This window comes from Biomphalaria glabrata, chromosome 10, assembly GCF_947242115.1.
Source record: "Biomphalaria glabrata chromosome 10, xgBioGlab47.1, whole genome shotgun sequence".
Classification (NCBI taxonomy): domain Eukaryota; kingdom Metazoa; phylum Mollusca; class Gastropoda; family Planorbidae; genus Biomphalaria; species Biomphalaria glabrata.
This window is the reverse complement of record NC_074720.1, coordinates 38,198,611-38,219,175: the sequence shown is the minus strand read 5'-3', so window position 1 is coordinate 38,219,175 and position 20,565 is coordinate 38,198,611. Positions and strand designations below refer to the sequence as shown.

General features: G+C 33.1%; 1 protein-coding gene across 5 annotated transcripts in view; it reads left to right on the top strand.

The window, feature by feature from the left end:
• The window catches only part of LOC106063929 (rho GTPase-activating protein 5-like), a 55,548-nt gene that overhangs the window by 11,213 nt on the left and 23,770 nt on the right, over positions 1–20,565 (top strand). For 2 of the 5 annotated variants that reach the window (XM_056043636.1, XM_056043635.1), the window contains exons 2-18: positions 504–654; positions 2,369–2,509; positions 3,029–3,167; positions 3,614–4,292; positions 7,075–7,293; positions 7,940–8,233; positions 8,650–8,802; positions 10,855–10,963; positions 11,094–11,217; positions 11,655–11,856; positions 13,025–13,180; positions 15,108–15,368; positions 15,659–15,840; positions 16,177–16,363; positions 17,417–17,619; positions 17,807–18,142; positions 20,240–20,320. In XM_056043636.1, the coding sequence (XP_055899611.1) occupies positions 532–654; positions 2,369–2,509; positions 3,029–3,167; positions 3,614–4,292; positions 7,075–7,293; positions 7,940–8,233; positions 8,650–8,802; positions 10,855–10,963; positions 11,094–11,217; positions 11,655–11,856; positions 13,025–13,180; positions 15,108–15,368; positions 15,659–15,840; positions 16,177–16,363; positions 17,417–17,619; positions 17,807–18,142; positions 20,240–20,320 (3,589 nt within the window). In that variant the 5' untranslated portion in view covers positions 504–531. The remainder of the gene's footprint in view (positions 1–503; positions 655–2,368; positions 2,510–3,028; positions 3,168–3,613; positions 4,293–7,074; positions 7,294–7,939; positions 8,234–8,649; positions 8,803–10,854; positions 10,964–11,093; positions 11,218–11,654; positions 11,857–13,024; positions 13,181–15,107; positions 15,369–15,658; positions 15,841–16,176; positions 16,364–17,416; positions 17,620–17,806; positions 18,143–20,239; positions 20,321–20,565) is intronic. The other 3 variants (XM_056043637.1, XM_056043638.1, XM_056043639.1) reach the window with 3 other exon arrangements.

Genomic DNA, 20,565 nt, shown 5'->3' with positions numbered 1-20,565 from the left:
TTCCTACTAAGTTAATCAATCATTTAAAACTCTTATTACATTGAGACATTGTTTTGAGAAGCTAGTTTCTTGAATTAATTTGTTGGGTTTTTGTCATTGATTTTTTGTCTCTTGACCAATAACGAATAAATTTACAGTTGACTCTTAATAATCTGATGCTTATAAACCAAACCGTAGCGGAGAGGGTATTGGATTGCCGAAAACATTGGATTTTTATAATATATATATATATATCAGAGAATTTATTCTTACATTTCAAGAGAATTCTTCTTATTTACTTAAGACCTTCAAGGCTATAAAATATACTTGATTGAAATGTACCGGAAATAGTCAAACATTTATATTAAACATTCATGGAGAATTTTAATCATAACACTAATTTGTTTAAAAAAATGGTTGATAAAATGTGTGTGTGGTGAGCTAGAAATATGTTTAAAAATTATTTCAAAATTCATTACTTTTCTTTAGCTGTTTTTAAAATAATTGTTCTTTTTTTTATTCAGGGGTTCCATGAAGATGTAACTCCGCGGAATGGCGCGGAGGGCAGAAGGCCGCATATTCAACGTGAGTGTGATTGGCCTGTCAGGCACTGAAAGAGAAAAGGGTCAATATGGTGTTGGGAAGTCGTGTCTGTGTAACAGATTTCTCAATCAGGTAGTGAACTTTTGTCTTTTGAACATCCTGGATAAATGAGTTTATGAATGCACAATGGGAAGCAGCTTTCCCTTGCAGCATCAATGAATAACACTGTAGGTGTCCAACTTGATTGGCTGGTAACTGGATGGGGGAGAGTTCTACATAAATTCTAGAGCTTAGCTAGAAGTAGATTGCTAGTACAAAGCATTAATATATATTTAAAAAAATAGAAACAGTTCTTGTAAAATTAACTTGTTTTTCAAACTATCTTTAATCGAAATAATGTTATAACCCACCCAAATATATCACTTAAAAAAAAATTACATTTGTTACAAATAATATTTATTTAGCAGCACTCATTACAATTTTGTGCATCATCATGTTTAAAATGTGTTCTTATGTGTAATGGCTATTTAGTTTCTCCTCAAAACTTGCCACTTTGTTTCTGAACACATTTTATGCATTCATGTGTATATCATATTTAAAGTCAGATTTAAAAGGAAGTTCATATTTAATAATTAGCTGCATCTCTAGGGGTTTCAAATTTTAAGTTTCACTTTAAACATTGTTTCGGCTCTTTTTAAAATTTGTACTTTTATTTTTAATGTTAAAGGGAAACTCTGATGGTTTAGACAATTTTTAATATAATATGTGTTTTGATTTACAGAAAATAAATATGTATTATTCATTTTGTTTTATTTCCAATATTAACTTAATAATTGGTGTTTTTCTGCGCATTCCAAATGGTCAGATTTGCACCGGTTTCTGTGTGAAGTCACTCAAATCTATTAATTTAATCTATTGACTTACTGTATAAAGAAAAACTATACAGTAAAGTTTATAATCTCATAAAAGAAATGGATCTAGGTCTATGCAGTTAGATCTAGATCTTGTAAGAAAAGAAAAGAATATGTGTTTCAAAGAGTAGATCTACTTGCTTGACTAACCATAGTAAGTAAAGTAAAATTCTCCTTTTAGACCTTGCAATCTAAATGGCAGATGATGTTAAGGTCATCTGTTTCTTTGGCCAACGGTTAACGAGCAGGTTGTCATGTGGCCAGTACAGTGGCCAAATGCCTATACTTTCCCCAACTACTGTCAGGTACACATTAGAGTTGGATGGACTCAGGAGGGCCCTAAAAACCCTGAAATTCAAAATCCCAGTCTTCACAGAGATTTGAAGGGCCTTAAATTCACACGGGAATTCAGAAAGTTGCCTTTTTTTTCCACCACCGTCTGATACAGGATTCGTCAATATCTAATGTTGCTGCTGCATTTTTATTGCCTTTCTTGTGAATCAGTAATATCTTTTTGCCATTTTGAATTTTGCATGTAGGACATTCTTAAAAGTACGCTACTCGATCGACCTTTCCCCATGATGCCATTATCACAGTCATCTTGTGGCTATTCTTTAGGTAGACATTTTTGGGTGGGGAAGAATGTGAATAATTAATGCGATAATATTGGTATTTGCTTTAGTCATCATCATTTCATATTGTCTGTATGACGTTTGTTTAGACTTGCATCTTGATTTTTTTTTTCTCTGATTCTTAGCACCCCCAAAATCGAGTGAGGCTTGAACTCAGGCAAAGCTTACATTGGGTAGCATACAGATAATATTAAAGCTGTATTTGCTGTCCTATTTTTCCCTACGTCAGCGCTGTGTTATATCTCTTTCTAAAATATATATCTACTTTTTTTCTCATAATAATGCTGTCGTCGTATTGTTTAGGTGGCAGACAGCTACTACCAGGACCATATTTCTGTGCTGAGTCAGAGTGATTTTGCGGGAAGGGTGATCAATAATGACCACTTCTTGTATTGGGGATCTGTGGTCAAAACAGATGACAGCAACAACTTCACATTTCATGTGGTTAGTACAATTGTTGATTTTTTTTTAGTATAAATTGTTTAACTCCTTAGGTCCAAAAATATTTCCCAATCCTAATCAACATTGACTGTTGTTTTTTGTGGACTTGTTGTTATTTTATATTTATTAATTAAAAAAAAAAGAAATACACAACAAATTTCCAATAAGGATTAGTAAAGCACTTTAGTCTACGTCTTTAAAATCAAATCTATCAATCTTTAAGTCTATCAAAACAACCCAGTATTTCACATCCTGTTCAGTCATTTTGATGCATTGAAAAAAAAAGTCACTTTGTTACCATTTCATCCTTTAAGACAAGGACATGTCATTAGGTTGGACTAAACATGCCTCCTGTACATTATATGTCACATTAACAGCCTACATTAAACTTTGCAAGTTGGTAGTTTCTGCAAAGTTAGGGTTATGTGGTTTTTTTTTTAAAAAATTATAAAGTTGTGAAAGATATTTCTGTTCTTTTGGAGCTCTCCTAATCAAACATGATTAAATTGTTTGAATTCTCAGGTGGAGCAGACAGAGTTTATTGATGATGTCAGCTTTGCCCCATTCATGACAGGCAGGACAGAAACCTACATCAAAAGAGCCATCAGTGGCAAAGTACAGAGTGCTGAGAAACTCATGTATATCTGCAAGGACCAGTTAGGTTAGTTCTTAATCATTGCAACAAGAGTTTTGTCAGTTTTTGCTAGTTCTTTTTTTTTTAATTTGCATGGTGATCATGCCATTATGAGATAGTGAATAGCTAGAGCATTAGGAGTAGTATTTTTTGTTTTTGTTGACAATAAGATTAATTTTTTTTTAAACACAAGGCATAAACAATTTCTATGTAAGACTTGTTTTTTTTTTGTTACATTATCTGTAAGTTGAAGATGTAGTTAAAGATATGTTATTATTATTTTTTCTTTAAAAATTTTTCAAGGTGTAATAGTTTTAGTTAAGTTGAGTTTTATTTTTATTTTCTAAATTTTTCAAGGTGTAATAGTTTTAGTTAAGTTGGGTTTTATTTTCATTTGCTAAATTTTTCAAGGTGTAATAGTTTTAGTTAAGTTGGGTTTTACTTTCATTTTTAAAATTTTTTTTTTGACATAGGTATGGAGACGGATTCTGCTTACCCTCAAGTACTGATGCCTGAAGGGAAATTGACCATTGATGGTTTCATATGCTGTTTTGATGTGAGCAAGGTCCCCCAGAGGACAATAGAAAAACAAGTGGAATTTGTTGCAGCTCTGCTCAATAATGCTCTTAAGACTAAGAAACCTGTGGTGTTAGCCACCACAAAGGGAGATGTGGCCAGCCAAGAGTTTGTAAAGGAAGCAGAGAAGCTTGCTAACAGGAAAGAGTTTAAAGGCAACGTCTTGCTTGTGGAGACATCTGCTCATGAGAATATCAATGTGGAGGCAGCATTCATGCTCTTGGCTCATCTTATTGATAGGACTAAAGCAAAGGGCAAAATCCTTCCTTTTGGGGAGGCCAGGAAACAGAGGTATGAGGTTCTGGAGGTGGCCAAAGAGGCCTACATTCACCTGCTTCGCACCACCGTTGTGGACCCTAAGGCTGTGTGGAACACTTGCAGGAAAAAGCTGGAGCTAGAGTCTGACTTTGGGCACTATGTGGAAATGTTTGGGACAGAGCAGGCCCGCAAGGAATTTAGGGCTCATACCAAGAGACTGCGAGACGAGCAAATACGTTTACGTGAGCAGCGCTATCTGTCTTTGTTGCCCCAACTGCTGAAACTTTTCTTGCCAGAGCTAGATTCTGTGACTGAGAGGTAAGCAATTGGATAGCAAATAGAAACTTCTTCTTTTATCTGTTACTAGATGCATTTACTATAAATGTTCCTTGAACTGCTCCTAGTGCTCAACATTGTCTTAATTTAACATTAACATAAGCTAACAGCGGCTTGACTTATTAGCATGAATGCTCAAACTGATTCTTGATATAAATTAAGAGCAAAGGTTTATTCTTCACAAGGGTTAAACGTCTTATCTCAGTACTGGCATATTGGTTTCTCACTTGTTTACCAACAAACTCTAATTCACTTTCCTCAGTCCTAAACAAAACAATTTTGGTTCCAGATTATTGTCTGATGAATGTATTGTAATTTGTCAGTATTCTACCCTTAAAAAATGTATGTACCCAAAAGACACAACATGGCACAGATTGTTCTTGCATTCATCATCTATGTAAAGGGTCTATTGGTTCAGTCAGGTTGCCTAAACAAGAGTTTGTCTTTTTTTGTTATTTTAGCTATGGCTTTTGTAAAAATATGCATGAAATTAAATTCTTAAAAATGTAGATGTAAGTGGCTTTCCAAGAAGGCCCAGATGAAAGTAATACCAACAATGACAGCCATATAACTAAGCCCATCAATTATTTTTTTCCCCCTCATTTTAAAAAAATATTTTAAAGGGTGCCTAATATCAGTTTTTCCCAAAATTATATATGGGATTTCTTGTTAGAATTATTTCTCTTAACTTAAAGACAGATGGTGAATTTCAAAACAAGAGTTAGAATTAAGTTAATGAAATGAGAATGTTAAACTGACTTTCCTATTGGTCTTACCCATGTTACCTTTATCCTCTCTTTCACTCTCTTTAGTATCTGTCTGATGGCCCTCTGATAGATAGTCTAATTACTGATTTACTAATTTAACTCTAAAACTCTTACGTTTATTTTAAGCTCCTCATTTTATAATATGTTTGGACAGAAGTTTCTCAATATTTGTTGCAAACATTCCTTGAGTGAAAGCTTCATGTCTATCACATAGTTTTTTTTTAATATTCTGAACCAAACTTATGATGATTTTTAGCCGCCCCCGAAAGGGGAAAAGGCACTATTAGTTTTGTGTGCTTTGTCTGTCCGTCCGTCCCGTTTAGATCTCAGAAACTAGAAGAGAAAATGAAAATCGGACATCATGATATTTTAGATCATTCAAAGTTCTGATGCAACTGCTATTTTTTTTTTTTCCGAAAGTGAACCATTTAATTTTTGAAATTATATATGCAAGCAGATTTTTAAAAAAACTTACACCACTTTTAAATGAAAAACTTCAGGGAAGGTAAGTTTTTTAAAAGGTCATTAACTTCTTCATTAATAACTAAGCTTCATTCTTAGATTCGTGCATTGGTACAAAAAATTTGCATCTAAGGTCACAATGGTAAAAGTGTCAAAATAGATCATTATAAAATATATTTTCCATTTATTTCTATGTCCATTCCATTTGATACGAACTTCGTTTTAGTTATAAGTTTCTAAAATAACAAACTACTTTTATATCGCGCAGTTCTGACATATACACTTGACAGTCTAAATAAGACTAAGTAGAGCCCAGATCTAGATATATGTTTATAATATATATATATATATTATAAATTTATTAATAATTTGAACAAAATTTTAATTAATAAGGCAATAACTTATCTTCTGACAACTTAGGGGTGCAGATTTATTTATTATGTAAACAGTAAGAAATGAATCAGATATTTTAAGATTAAACGTGTAAATTCATACGAGTTCTAGTCTAGATATAGTAGATTCTATATCAAGATTCTATATCTAGTTCTATATCAAGTTCTATATCAAGATTCTATATCTAGTTCTAGATCTAGATCTAGACTTATATCTATTTCTAGATCTAGACCTAGACTTAGATCTTGAATCTAGAACTAGGTCTAGATCTAGCTAGATCTATGTCTAGTTTGTATGACAAATGACAATGGAGATATTAATTTTTATTTGCGAGGGAAAGTCTTGTTAAGTCATTTGTACACAACTGTAGCTAGCTTACTACATAGTGTCATAAAGTAGGTCAATAATTTTTTTTTTTTTCGTGTTGCCAATTTATCTAATTTTGTAAGATGAATTCTTTTTATGACATGTAACGTTATTAATTTTGAATGTATGGATAAGGTTAATAATTATTATTTAAAAAATATAAGTGTACACTAAATGAATATATGGAGATGCTGTGGCTGAGGGGTAAAGCACTTGGAACTGGAAGTCCCGTTTTCAAATCATCAGACTGTATTCGGTTCATGTTCTCTAGGATATCAAAGGACTCTCTTGCTTTTCCAATTCTATTGTCAATCTCGCCATTTTTCAATACCTCATAACTTCATGGAACCTGGAACCTTCTGGGTGTGTTGACTCAAAAACCTGGGCCTGGAACTCGAAAACAATTTAGTAGATTTATATTCACTAAACCAGGATTCTTTCTAGGGGAGGGGGGGGGGGCTAATGGAGTGGTTTGTTAATTTTTTTTTTCTCCATTTTTTAAAATCTAACATTCATTAATTATTAAGAGAAACACCGTCGCTCTATATGTTGTGTAAAAGAGTTATTTAAAAAAAAAAAGTATTGAAACAAAATTTTCTTGTTGAAGTTCACAAGGTACCTGTAGTTCTTTCAAAGTTTAAAGAAATGCATGGAGATAAACTCTTCGTAGCTTGTTATTCATTTTTCCTTTTTTTTTTTTTTTGTTTAAATACTTTTTACAAGATGTACAGTTTTTTTCTTTGGAAATATCAATTTTTTAAAACTGTGTTTTTCAGAGCGTGGAATACCATTCGCCGACTTATTCGAGAGCATCCTGACTTTGATCGTCACTTTGTTCTGATTGAAGAAGGTTGTACATCTTGGAAACAGTCTGAGTCTTTCTTAGACAACATGGAAGAGTCCAGGATTCCTTTTGATTTGCTCAACTCAGCGGAGGCAGAAATGTGTTTTAGGAACCATCTCAATGAACTACAGGCTCTACACAAGAAAAGAGAGTAAGCGACACAATCTGGTATCTTAATTAGATAAGTCTTTGAAGAATTAATTGACATCACGTGACTTAAAATGTTCTGATGTGCCAAATCACACCTAAAAACACACAATATTTTTGGTATGATTTGCTGGCACTAACAAAATATTTTTCCTTTAACATAAAATGATTGTTATTGTTGAGCAATGTATTATTACTAAGGTTTTGTTATTCTAGAATTGTGTTAGAAAAAAAATGCACAAGAAATGGTTGATTAAATCATATCATAAAGAAAATTTAAAAAACTTTTCCTAGAACCTGTTCTGCTCTTTAAGCTTATTTAAAAGCAAAATAATGAAAAATGACTTGGGCCTAACATGTCTATTCAAAAAAAAAAAGCAAGAATGAAAATATGCCTGACCAGTTCTTACATGTAATCAAAATAATCTGTTTTGACCTTAAGTCGTTTTCATGGCTCTTATCTACCAAGAAAATCTTGTATAATTTTTTATATATTTCTAGTCTTTAAGAATACATTAGGAGTTATCATTTTAACAGTAGTTGTATCAGTCTTTACTTTTCAATCTAGTTGTTCTTCTTAATTCTTAATTAAACTTCTTAATTAGAAATCCATGTTTCCCCTCATTACTTAAGCTTTTTTGGCTTTACAGGTTGCAGCAGCAGTTTAAAAAGATCTTGGAAGAGAACCCCCAGATCACCCCTGGGAAACCTTTGTCCGAAACATACATTTTCTTCATCGGCAAGGAGTGCTATTCCAGCCTGGATGAGCATGAGCGCAACTTTGTGTACGAGCAGCACATGGCTGAGCTGAAGCAGACGGCCAGGGCAGAGTTCAATGAACTGCTGTGGGAGAAGTCCTCTGTCTTCATGAACATGAACAGTGTGGAGCGTGTCACCACCAAAGACTTGCAGAGTATAACTACTGCTTTGCAGGATGACAAAAGGTCGGGAAGGTTTGATATTGATGGGTTGACTTATTTACTTAAGACTTAGATCCTCATGCATTAGGAGGCAGTGGGGAGGTGGAGGACATTTTTTTGCATGACTTCTGAACTGAAGGGTACCAGGTTCAAATCTAGGTGAAGACCGAGATTTTGAATTTTGGGATTCTTAAAGAGTCCATCAAACTCAAGCCTGAAATTAGTTGGGGAAAGGAAAGGCGGCCATATGACACCCTAATTAACAGAAACAGATGACCTTTACATCATCTGCCCTATAGATTACAAGGTTTTAAAGGGATATTTAAAATACTCAACAGTTTTGTATGTATAATTTATTGTTTTAATTTTTTGGCTCATCATGTTCATGGCAATGAAAAAATGAAATATTTCTATGTTGTTGTTTTTTTCCCTCTGTTTAGGTTCAAAGCACTACAAAGGTTAGATGAAGATAGGAAAGTGATGATTCTTAACCATTTAGGCTTCATACAGTCTCCGTCCAGAGAGAGATGTTACTTCAATAACTATTGTATAGACACTCAGGTGGAAAATTTGTTGGCCTCTAGGGCTATCAGGTTAGTGGTTGTAGTCCGATATTCTTGAAACATTGTTACAAAATACATCCCTACTATTCCACATTATGTAGAACCCTCGTGCAAAATCATCAAAAAAGCACACATTTTCCACCGTTATAATTTTTTTGTTCTGCCAAGTCTGAATTCTAACAAAAAAAAATGGCCCTTATTTTCATTATTTTTTAATAGTGCTAAATCAAAATACTGAATTCAAAATAAAATATAAATTTATAGATCTGTGTTATATATTGTTTTCATTTCGTCTCCTCTCAGTTTAACCTAGATTTATAAAAATATGGTTTAACAGTTATACTTAAGCTAGATCTAGTAGATATTAATATAGTCAATATAGACTAGATCTAGATCTAAATCTAGAATTCTAGATTATAAAGTTTGACTGCTTCACTGCTATTATAAAGTTTGAATGTTTCACCGCTATTATAAAGCTTATTAAGTTTTTTAATTTAACAAGCGTACATGTTCTGCCATTTAGCATTGGCGATTTTTTCTTTCAAGTCTGAATTCCAACAGAAAACAATTGGCTGTTATTTTCATTTTCTTAAATAGTGCAAAAAAAATACTGAATTCAAAATAAAATATTGTAATAAACCTGGTGGTGACACAGATGGGAGTAGAGGTGTGTGTAGACAACGGATGCAAATCGCCCCAGGCCAGGCTAGACAAGCGTTCAACTGTGACGAGTTACAACGGTCAGCCAAGACAGCTTGGGAAGGATCTGTCTTGTGAGTAGAGCTCAGGAGCGCCACGAAGGGTCTGGTCATGTGATTAACCAGAATGGTCGATCAATGTTCCCTTCTGGTTCTAGAAGGTCAGCAGGGACCCTATATAAAGAGCGGAGGTGTCATAGTCAAGACGACTCAGTACAAGTCCGAGACTAGGCCAGTGCAAGAGTTGATACAGCGGTACCGTTGTTAACGGAGAGATATTTGTACAGTCTGTGTTACTTGTTGCCAATTGTACAGTATTGGCTGTTATTTATTGGACATTAAACCATTATGTTATTTTGGAGCCATGAGTATTCAAGTTCTTTAAGTTGGTGGTGAGTGTGGTGCAGTTCGCTGAGAGCCTGGATAGTGAGATTCGTTACAATATATATAGGTCTCTGTGTGTCCTAGATTTACAAAAATATGGTTTAGTAGCTTAACTAAATTCTAAATCAAGTCCAAGAGATCTACAGACTTATTGAAAACTAAATTTATTTGACTCTTCTAATTCTAGTCCTACTTCTACATTATAGATTCTACTCTCTTGCTAGAGATCTAGATCTAAATTTAAATATATTCTAGATCTACTCAAGATCTAGATTAGTAACTAGTTTAGACTTAGTTCACTTCTTAAAGTTGTTAGACCTAAATTCTTCTTGAGCTATAATTTAGATTTAGAATTAATAGTAGCATTAAAATACCTATAGATTAGACTAGATTAATCGTTAGATATATGATTCTATAATTTGTAGAATAATCTACATCTATATCTAGAATCATTTATCTATTCTAGTAAGTAAATTTAGATCTAGATCTATTTCTGTAATATAGATATGAGATTGAATGACTATTAGACTCAATATGTATCTATTTATTTTAAAAGGCAATTGAACTGGTCATATAGATTTAGATTGAACTATTGATTTCAAGCATAGGACATAGATAAATTATGATACAGTTTTTCTTAGTTTTAATTAGACTATTTACATCTAATGTATAAGAAGCAAACTAGCATTGTTGATTGAAGTTTTATTTATTGTACACTATATGGCTGCCAAAATTAAACGTGTTTATGTTCCACATAGGGGCCTTAATTTCCACATTTTCAACCTGAGTGTTCCACATTCTGGGTCTAGGTGGTAGGCATGGCTTGAACACAACATCATGTTTGTTTAGTGAAAATGAAATGCCTTTCTTTTAAATGAGTATAGTTACTTTCATATCAAACCTTTATTACATTCTTCTTTCTTCTTCATTATCATTGATATATAAGAATTTCTTTTTAGAGTCTTGTGTATATTTGGATTAATTAAATTTGTTTTGACAGACCTGAGCTGAAGAATTCTTCAGAATCTGTAGAAATGGGCTGTAAGACATTAAACTTGGTGCTTCTAGGCAAAGATGGGCTAGCCATATCACTAAATAAAGAAATCAGAGTAAGTACTGACATGACAGTAAACCTCTATGCACTGTCAAATTGTTATATATATATTTTTACCTTATTACATTTGTATTTAAAGAATTTGAAAGTTGTTATTCACTGAAAATCTGCTTGCTACTTTTCAGAATCTTTGTACAGATGATGAATATGTTGTAGAAAAAGCCACCTATAGTTTAGATTATAGACCCATAGATGGTGATGTTAGTCGAGAACAGAATGCCCTGGCCACTGCCAATTTTAGGCCACATGGTAAAACTGTTTGTTATCACATTTGTATCTTTATTAGCTGTAAATATAGTAAATGACAGAAATATATTAAACAATAGATTCACAAGATATATTCTTTGAGAGATTTACTAGTTAAATTGTTTTTTTGTTGTACATAATTTGTTATATTTGAAACTAAAGTTATAAGTTTACTAATCTAGAAGACTAGCCTTCATATATTTCAATAAAATAAATGTTATACATGTATATAAATATATTAAAAGAATAAGAATTGTTTTTTACTTTCTCATTTTAATTTTTTAGAAATCACTAAAATATCTCAAATCAATTAATATTTAAAGCTATAGAAACCAAGGCAAGAATGTTGTATATCATAATGTGAACGGATTAGAATTGTAATGCTGTAGATTTGGCTACCTGCCAATCACAACTTCTCTACTATGTTTTGTTCTTGTCAGGTTGTCTGTGTGTATATAATTCTGAGGACACCCTCAACTACATTCGTGATAGCCTGGAGAGATCTCTCACCAATGATATTGTGAGGGATGGGGAGGCCACTCTCAATGGCATGCCTATTGCCATCATCCAGGCATCTAACTCTAGTCAAAGTGAAAAAGAAAATGAGATCTTGCGTGAGAAGGGTAGAATGCTAGCTTCCAGGTGAGGACCATTTCATTCATAATATGTGAACTTGTCAAGCGAACATATTAATATGCATTTTTATTCTGTTATTATTGTATTAGTCACAGTTATTGGGGAAGCCTCTATCAACTGTCTGAAGGACCTCTAGACCTTGAAATCAAAATGTAAAAAAAGAGTTCATAGCTAAGTCTCTTTCCAATCTTAAATAAAAAGTGTTATTATAGTTTTAGTTCTATTTTATTTGACTTTAGCTTGTTACAATTAGCTTTTCTGTGGCGCTTTGAAATAATCATGTGCTCAACATTTTAGGGCATACATGATATGTTTTGATACCCAAAAGATGGCAGTATTCAAATATAATAATTCCTGAAGCAATATTAGAAGTAATTTTATAATGAGTACTAATCAGCAAATTGTTGACATAGATGGAGATGGATTCTCACAAGATAATGTTGTAAATCTAGAAGGTCATTTTTCATGCATTGTATACATGGTTCAAAACCTACTATATATTTGTTATGTCATATGTTGTTGAACCCATAATGAATAAACATATTTTTTAAATTTACAAAATCATATACTAGATATTGCAGTACACAGAATTTTTATCTTATATAATATTAGTTGTGTAGTTTAATTAAATAAATATAATAAGGAGCCAGAGACTGATTTCTTGTTATGCAGTCTTTGAATCAAATCATTGTTTGCGAAAGTTGTGTCATTGTCCATTTTTATTTAGGTCATTAGAGCCTTATATCATTGGTAAGAAACACTGTACAATCAAATGTAGTAGTCCAGAGAAAAACTTGGTGAATACATATTTATATTCACTTACAAATCTTATATATAAAGCACAAAGTAAGGCATACGTATGTATGTATATCTCGCATAGAAATCAAAACGGTTTGACCAATATTGATCAAACTTGGCATAAATGTTCCTTAGGTCATGGCAGAGACCGTAGTTTATCTTTAATGTCCTACCACAACTGGGGGTCCTAAAATTAAAGAAAATACCTAAATTTATCTCTATTAAAGATTGACAAATCAGGTAAACCCGGTCCGCATGCCATATTCGGCTAGTGTAATGATGAAACTTGGTGATTACATATTTATATTCACCTACCAATGTAAAGATAATGTTTATTCTTCATCACTGTTTGAGATTTTGTGTTTGCTGTTGTCAGACTTCACGGAGAGTTTATTGTGGACTATGACGATGTGGAGGAAGGAGTTCAGTTTGTACCGGGACAGATCCATGCAGCACTGCACACTGTCATCCATGGCTGTAGTCCAGGTTTAAACAGCTGGTACCTATCAGATCAATTTGAGCCTGATATAAGGTATTTTGTTTTATTCTAAGTAGCTTTTTTTTTTTTAATTTCATTTTCGTATCTTTTTTTTTTCTGTTGATTGATTTGATTCTATTTATTTCAGATGTTATTTTAGTTATACAAAGTCCAACTATTTTGTTCATTTATTTTAAAATATTTTGTTATTTCTGTTGACTAAAAAAAAACCAGTATACCTTTTTTTATATCTTCATTTTTAAAACATTGACAGAAATTTACTTTGTCACTGTGTTGAAGAGCGCTTCTCAACCTTTTGTCTCGTGGCCCCCCTTTTTTTTTTCACTATTCCCCACTATGCTGTGACAACCAACCGTAAAATTATTTTTGTTCGTAATGTATATATCTGATGTGCGCAATATAAATTTTCATTGCTAATTTTATTTTATTTTGTGCAAAATAAATATTTGCTATTAATTAAACTACAAAAAAAAAAGAGATTTTATGATTATGACTTCCATTTATTAAATTTTCTGTTGCGTATTTACTGTTTCATATTGCACACTTATGTGACAATTTGAAAACAATGGCATAAATAACATTTGAGCTACAGTAAACTACAAATTTGTTATGACAACAGACAACATATAAGTGCAGATAAGTCAATTTTAAATTTCATCTACCACTTCAAGTGTGCTTCAATATTTAGACTAACAGGCCGGAAAACCATGTTTCCAAAAGATATTTGAATTTTGTTAGACATAGAAGAAAATGGCATTAAAACAATCTCAAACAGAAGGGGATATGACTGCGATTACTTGATCCATAATCATGTAACCGATATTGAAGAGAAATAATTTTAATTTTTCGCTGCATTGCTTTTAATAAGCTCAAATAACTCTTCCTGTAAATGGAACATCTTCAGCTTCAACTGTGAAAAAGATTTCTGCAGAAGTGATGTCATGTAGATTTCGAAAGTACGATGAGCTTTTGCCCACAAACATGCACAAATGTTCTTTGACGGAAATTATCATTGTGCTCCTTTTGTCATGCTATTTTCCTCATAGAAAGCAGATAAGGTTGGCAGCATGTACATTTTATTCTCGTCCCATTTTCTATGCTTAAGCTCAAGTTTCATCAGTCAGGTTTGGATCTGTTCATTGGAATCCAAGTTTTTTGGATTTGATCCTTGCAGTGATAAATTGAACTCATTCAAGAGGGCAAAGATGTCAATCAGGGCGCAATTTTCTGTAGATTTCTTTCATCACTATAGATATCTTCCAACTGAGGTTTCCGCATTGTAATTAAAAAAGGTTAATTTCATCTTGAAGATAACAAAAAGTTTTAGATCTTTGCCTCTTGATAACCATTTCACTTCAGTATGGAATAGCAGAGCATTGTTGGACGCATCAAACTCATCACATAATTTTGAAAGCAGTTGGCTGTTTATGTCACAAAATTGACAGAAGTAACGACATTTTTCATGATTCTTTTGGCAGTATGGCTGATATTTGTTGGTTGAAATCATTCTAGATTACTAGGAGCACCATCTGTAAAGACACTGCAAATATTTTCTAAGAGATTTTATACTTCTCTAGAAATGAACCAAATGCGTATGTTGTAGTCACTTCAAGAGGTTAGGAAAAGAGATACTCGTCTTTCACATCACCATCTTTTATATACCTCACATAAACTGTTAATAAATATTTATACTGTGACAATTCAAAAGTTTGACAAGTAAAGTAAAAATTAGTAACTGCCAATGAAAAAAAAACTTTATTTAATGTCAAGTTTTATACCTTAGAATAGACAATACTAAATACTTCCGATGGTCTTAGCCGACCCCTAGCCAATTGTCATTGGATCCCCCAAGGGGGGGGGGTCGCGATACACAGGTTGAGAACCGCTTTGTAGAAAAAAGTTGTATTTTCTTATTATACTTGTACTTATACCACTGACAAACCAGTTTGATCTCTTTAAGGCTTTCTATGTGTTTGATGTGCGGCGACCCATTCCAACTGGAGCTTCCCCTAGGGCCATTGCTGAATCATGATATGTGTCGAGTCCTAGCCGATACCCCTTACTGTATCACTCTGGACCTGTTCCTGGAGGCCACGTCCAAGCAGAAGGTGGAAGTTGAAGTGGCATCCTTTCATGGTGGCAATCGTCTCCACCAGGGGCTGTTCCATGGCTACATCCTAGTTTACTCTGCTAAAAGAAGAGCTTCATTAGCTACACTCAAGTACGGAACCAAATCAGAGTATTGTTTAGGATTCTTTAATTTTTCAATGTATGCTCATTTTAATGTTCAATTTCATGACAACTTAAGTTACATTTTGACATTACAATTGTTCAAAATCAATCTCTACATACTTAAAACAAAAGTAGATTCATTTAATTACTACAATATATGATATGATCACAATTTGAGACTTTTTTAAAATTTAGGTTAATGAACTAAAATAAGTAAACATCACATAAAAACCTTGACCCTTTTTTAAATAGTTTGTCTTCTACATTTGTCTTGCATAGGGCATTCACTGATAGGCTGCCCAATGTTCCAAAGCTGATAGTGGCAGTGGCAGATTCAGGTGGGACATCCTCCAGCTATTTTTCCAGTGACATCTGCCAGATGCTGATACAGGAAGGTCATGAATTGTCTGAGTCTCTACAGGCCAGTTTTATGACAACTACAGCCAACTTTAGCCAACAGAGTAAGAAATTCTATAACATTACCTAAAGGGCAGTGGGGGATAAGGAGTCCCAAGAGTCAGAACTTAAGTGTCTTAAGTGTTTGTCATTTTTAGTACTCTATAGTATAGAGCACTGACTCCATAGGTCTTGAATTTAAATAATTGCCCTGTAATGGGACTTTTGGTATTAACTTCTCAAATTGAAACAATCATTTCATCTAAATTAAATGCATATCAGATTATTAAAGTTTTATAAATATTAATGCAGCGTTCATCTTCCCAAAGAAAAATGCTTGAATTGTTGAAGTGCCACTGATCTTGCTAATTTACTCACTATTTTATTCTTGTTTCCTGTAGCGGGAGTGTTCCTCCCATTCTTCCAGACAGTTTGGCAACAGAGAGAAGAGTCTGAAGCTCTTTTCAATGAACCATCAGAAGAACCTTGTCCACCTGCTTATGAAAAAGGTTACTATGGATCTCGTCCAGCTCCCCCACTCCCCAAACATTATGACAATCACACTCACATATCCAGCACATCAAACAGGTGAGCACAAGATCTAAAAATGTTTTTTTGTAAAGTCACTTGAGCAGAGGGCATTTAATAACAGTATTTGGGGGAATGGTGACCAAATGGTAAAGTGCTAGGCATCTGAATCGAGGGGTCCTGGGTTCCTATCTTGGTGATGATTGGGATTTTTGATTTTCAATGTTTTTACCATGCTCCCAAGTCCACAACTGTATTGGGGTACCTGACATTAGTAGATGAAAGTAAAGGCGGTTGGTCGTGGTGCTGGCCACATGAAACCCTGGTTAACTATAGGTTAAAAAAACAATTGATCTCTAAATCATCTGATTATAGATTGCAAGGTCTAAAAAATTTTCTCTAACTTTTACAGATCTTATGCCAACTCATTCCTTATGTCTGTCTGGTAAAAAGTTTGTATACCACACCCATCTCAGATCAAGTTGAAATTTCGCACTATTATTATTTTTTACCTGACAAAAGAAGAATCATTTTAAAAATTTGCTAGTTGATTAAAGATAAAGATACATTTTTTATTTTTTATTTTTTTTTAATCAAACAATGGAAAGAAATAGTACATGACAGATGTGGTGGTATAAGCTGAATTAGACCCTGTTATACTTTGTGTAGAGAATTAGGACATCAGTTGATAGTTTGAAAATAAAAATAGATTACTAATAAAGCCTAAATTCATTGGTTTGAGAAGGCTTGAGCCCTCGAGTAGGAATTCAAGTTGTACTACTTTTTTTTTAGATGGATTTAAAAAGCGATCATGGTAACATTTACCCAGATACAAGTGATAGCATTATAACACATTGAGAAAGCTAAAAGCTTGAAATTGCTCTAAACAAAAACAATTAGTAAAAAATATTTCTAATTGCACAGATTTGTTATCTAGATTTATTACAAATTTAATTACGTGTCTGATCCAGACTAGTTGATACAACTACACTTACTATTAGCTTTGTTTTTTTGTTTTTTTTTATTTTTTGTATTTTGCTTGTTATAGGCTTGTAATTGCTATATTTTTCAATTGGTTTCCAGCTAAATTTAGTTAACATATGTCTATTTCAGCACTGATTCTGAACCTGTTTACGACCAGCCCAACTTGTTCCACTCTCAGTACTCAGACAGTGACCATGAAGCAGATAGAGGTTCCAGTGTGTCCCCACCTCCAGCAGATGAGGAGATTTATAGTGAAGTCAACATTCCAAATTCAAATGGAGAGCATTTAGTCAGACCCAGCTTTGTTAAAACCAGAAAGAACATTTATGCCGGTAAGCTCTACAATTTGAAAAGTTTTTTAATGCTTTGTGAAAGGAATAGGCTGTAGATTATCAATAGAAGACTTTTGTGTATGAATAATTAGCTGAATACTGCTATGTTCTAGTTCATGTTACATGACTTAACAATGCCAGTGTTTTATCGTTTCCATTTGACCGTTTGATTGCCAATTGCTAACAGGAAGTAAGTGGGAACATCGAAAGTCCCTTCCCATTATGCCCTTGGGTCAACATTCCATTTCCCTTGAAGCTAGCACCACTAGCAGCAGCTGCAACAGTAACACCACCACCAGCAGCGCTGGCAGCTACTTTGGTCAAAATGGAGGAGGAGTTACTGGAGCCTCTGTGAATAGTCAGGCCATCCTGGAGCATCGAGCTGTCAAAGATCCCCAAGAGCTGTTTAGAAAGTCGTGTAGCATGAAGATTGCAGCAGAAGAAGCTGTGGAGGCAGGGGATGAAGCGGAAGAAGATGAGGATGATGACGATGTGAAACTGAATCGATTAAGAGGACCCAGAGGTGACCAGATTTTTCCGGAGCATTCTGTGGATTTTGATGTCTTTCTTTTTGTGCCATTTTCCTTTTGTTGTATTTTGTTGTTGTTGTTTCCAAGCCTTCATTATATCCTTTATTTGCAGTTAATGCTGTGTTTAACTCAACTCTATCCTCATTTATTATCCCAGTAACCTTTTTAGTCTTAGAGATTTACAATTAGTCATACCAGCTTCATATTTCCATGGCTGCAGGCCACCTTATTGGCTGTTTTATGTGTTCAACAAAAGAAGCCTTATCTTTTGAAATGTATATTTAAAAGTCCTTCCCGTTCTTAGTGTGTTTCCTTTAGTTAACTTATCTAGTGCCATAGACTAAATGATTTTTTAAGTTCAGCTTCGGTTTCAGTGATTAAAAGTGTCACTTTTGATTGATATTCTTTCTTTTTATTACTCAACTTGATCTCAACAAAGTCATTCTTTGAGATGGCAAACAAATGTGTAGAATGAAGTTTGAAATGGTAAACTTGAAAATATAAAACATGATAGGACACATATGATTGTGAATTCCTGGGATAGACAGACATCTGTTTCACTGAAATGGCGTGCTGCTTACTCAGGGCAATATCTCTCTTTTCTACATGTTGCTTTGTACGTAGCTTTATTTTTTCTCATTATATGTAATGTGAATTTTGAATGTTTTTTTTTTAAGCGTAAAGTATTATGTGAGTTTTAAGTAGGTCAACACCTTTTTTTTTGTTCTCTTTGGTGTCATGCTGTCAGGGAGAAATGTAGGATGTTCCTTAAGGGCAGGTTAAACTGGGGAAAATACAATTTATTTTCAAAATTATGTCAATTGAGCTTTTTTAAGTTTTTTTTTTTTTTAATATTTTTTTCATTATTAAATGATCCATCCACCAAACATATAGACACTTAAATAGTGACAGATTTATTAATATTTCAATTTGGGGTTTAACCTGCCCTTAATGTTGTACTAGAACTCATTTGTATATTTAAATAAAGGGAATGGTATAATGAATAAGCAAGAATGAAATAAACTAAGGACAAAGTACAACAAAATAAAAAAAAATCAGTAGTCAAAATTGTGATTCACTGTAATATTACTATTCACAAACTGCTCATTAAAAGGCACCTACACTAAAAGTGATGTCCAAATAGTTTTTTGAAACAAAAAATTGTTGAATATTTAATATGATGCCATTCAAAAGGATTTTGTTCCATAAGTCATCTTGTCTATAGTAGGAGACTATGGTTATTACAGTCTAAATAAATGAATGCTGTTATTACTTTTCAAAAAATATTTCGTAACATTCTCTAAAGACAGATTTAAAAGAGAAAAAAAAACATCAGTAGTAAAAAAAATACATTATAAATTATATTTTCTTAAAACATCCTACAATGTTTATATAATTAGAAACTGTGTAGATGTTTTTTTTTTCGTACTTTTTATTTTTGGAACTATTTTGTTACTTTATATTTGTTTAATGAGATAACAGAACATTTCAATTATTTCCATGACATTCTACATCTGTGATCTTGTAGATGTTCAAGTGTTTATATGTAGCCTAGAATTTTCCCCTTCATTGCTTTTTCTTCAACAAATTTCTTTGGTGTTCATTCGCCCTACCCTAATTGTTTGAATGTTGTAAACAAGTCAGGCTTCACTTAAGTATAGATTTAACTCATACATTTCATAGCTAGCATTTACATCAGCAGCTAAGCTAAACTAGAAATTTTTTTTTTTTCTAAAAACAAACTAGAATAATCAACCATATTTTGTTGTGGAAATATAATGAGAAAACAATTAAAATAATTTGAAGAAAAAACAACAGACTGCTGATTCATGATTGATACTATCACCAGTGAAAAAAAGAAAAAATTCTGTTTATTATTTTGATATGACGTTGATGACATACCAATGTATATAAAATATCACTGTTTTTCTGGGCTAGCATGTACATTCAAATGCTGCAGTGAAAATAATCTAATTTTTGCAGCCTTATTTTTTTTTTTCTCTATATGCTAAGTTGGTGGATATGTATTCTGTATTGTATTTGGCACCTCAGCTATTTAATGCAATGATTGATGTATGCCTCTCCTACAGCCTGGGCATTAAATGAGCAGCGGCGTAAGAAAGGTGAAACATTCCCACCAGTCATAAGGCCGAGTTCTATGGGTGACGACGGTGATTAGCTCTTATTGTTCACCTTCTTTATTTGTTGTTTATTATTTTGACGTTCAGTTTTTTTAATGTCTGAATTTTTTTAGTTCTAAAATTTGATTTCACTTGATGCATTGTTGATGTTGAATGCATTTTTTTGTTTCAATGTTCGGTAATATTGTTACAATGTTGATAGTGGGTGTCATTTATGTATTGAGATATTCAGTTTGCCCTATTAATATACGTTTTTTATAAAAATAGATTTGTGT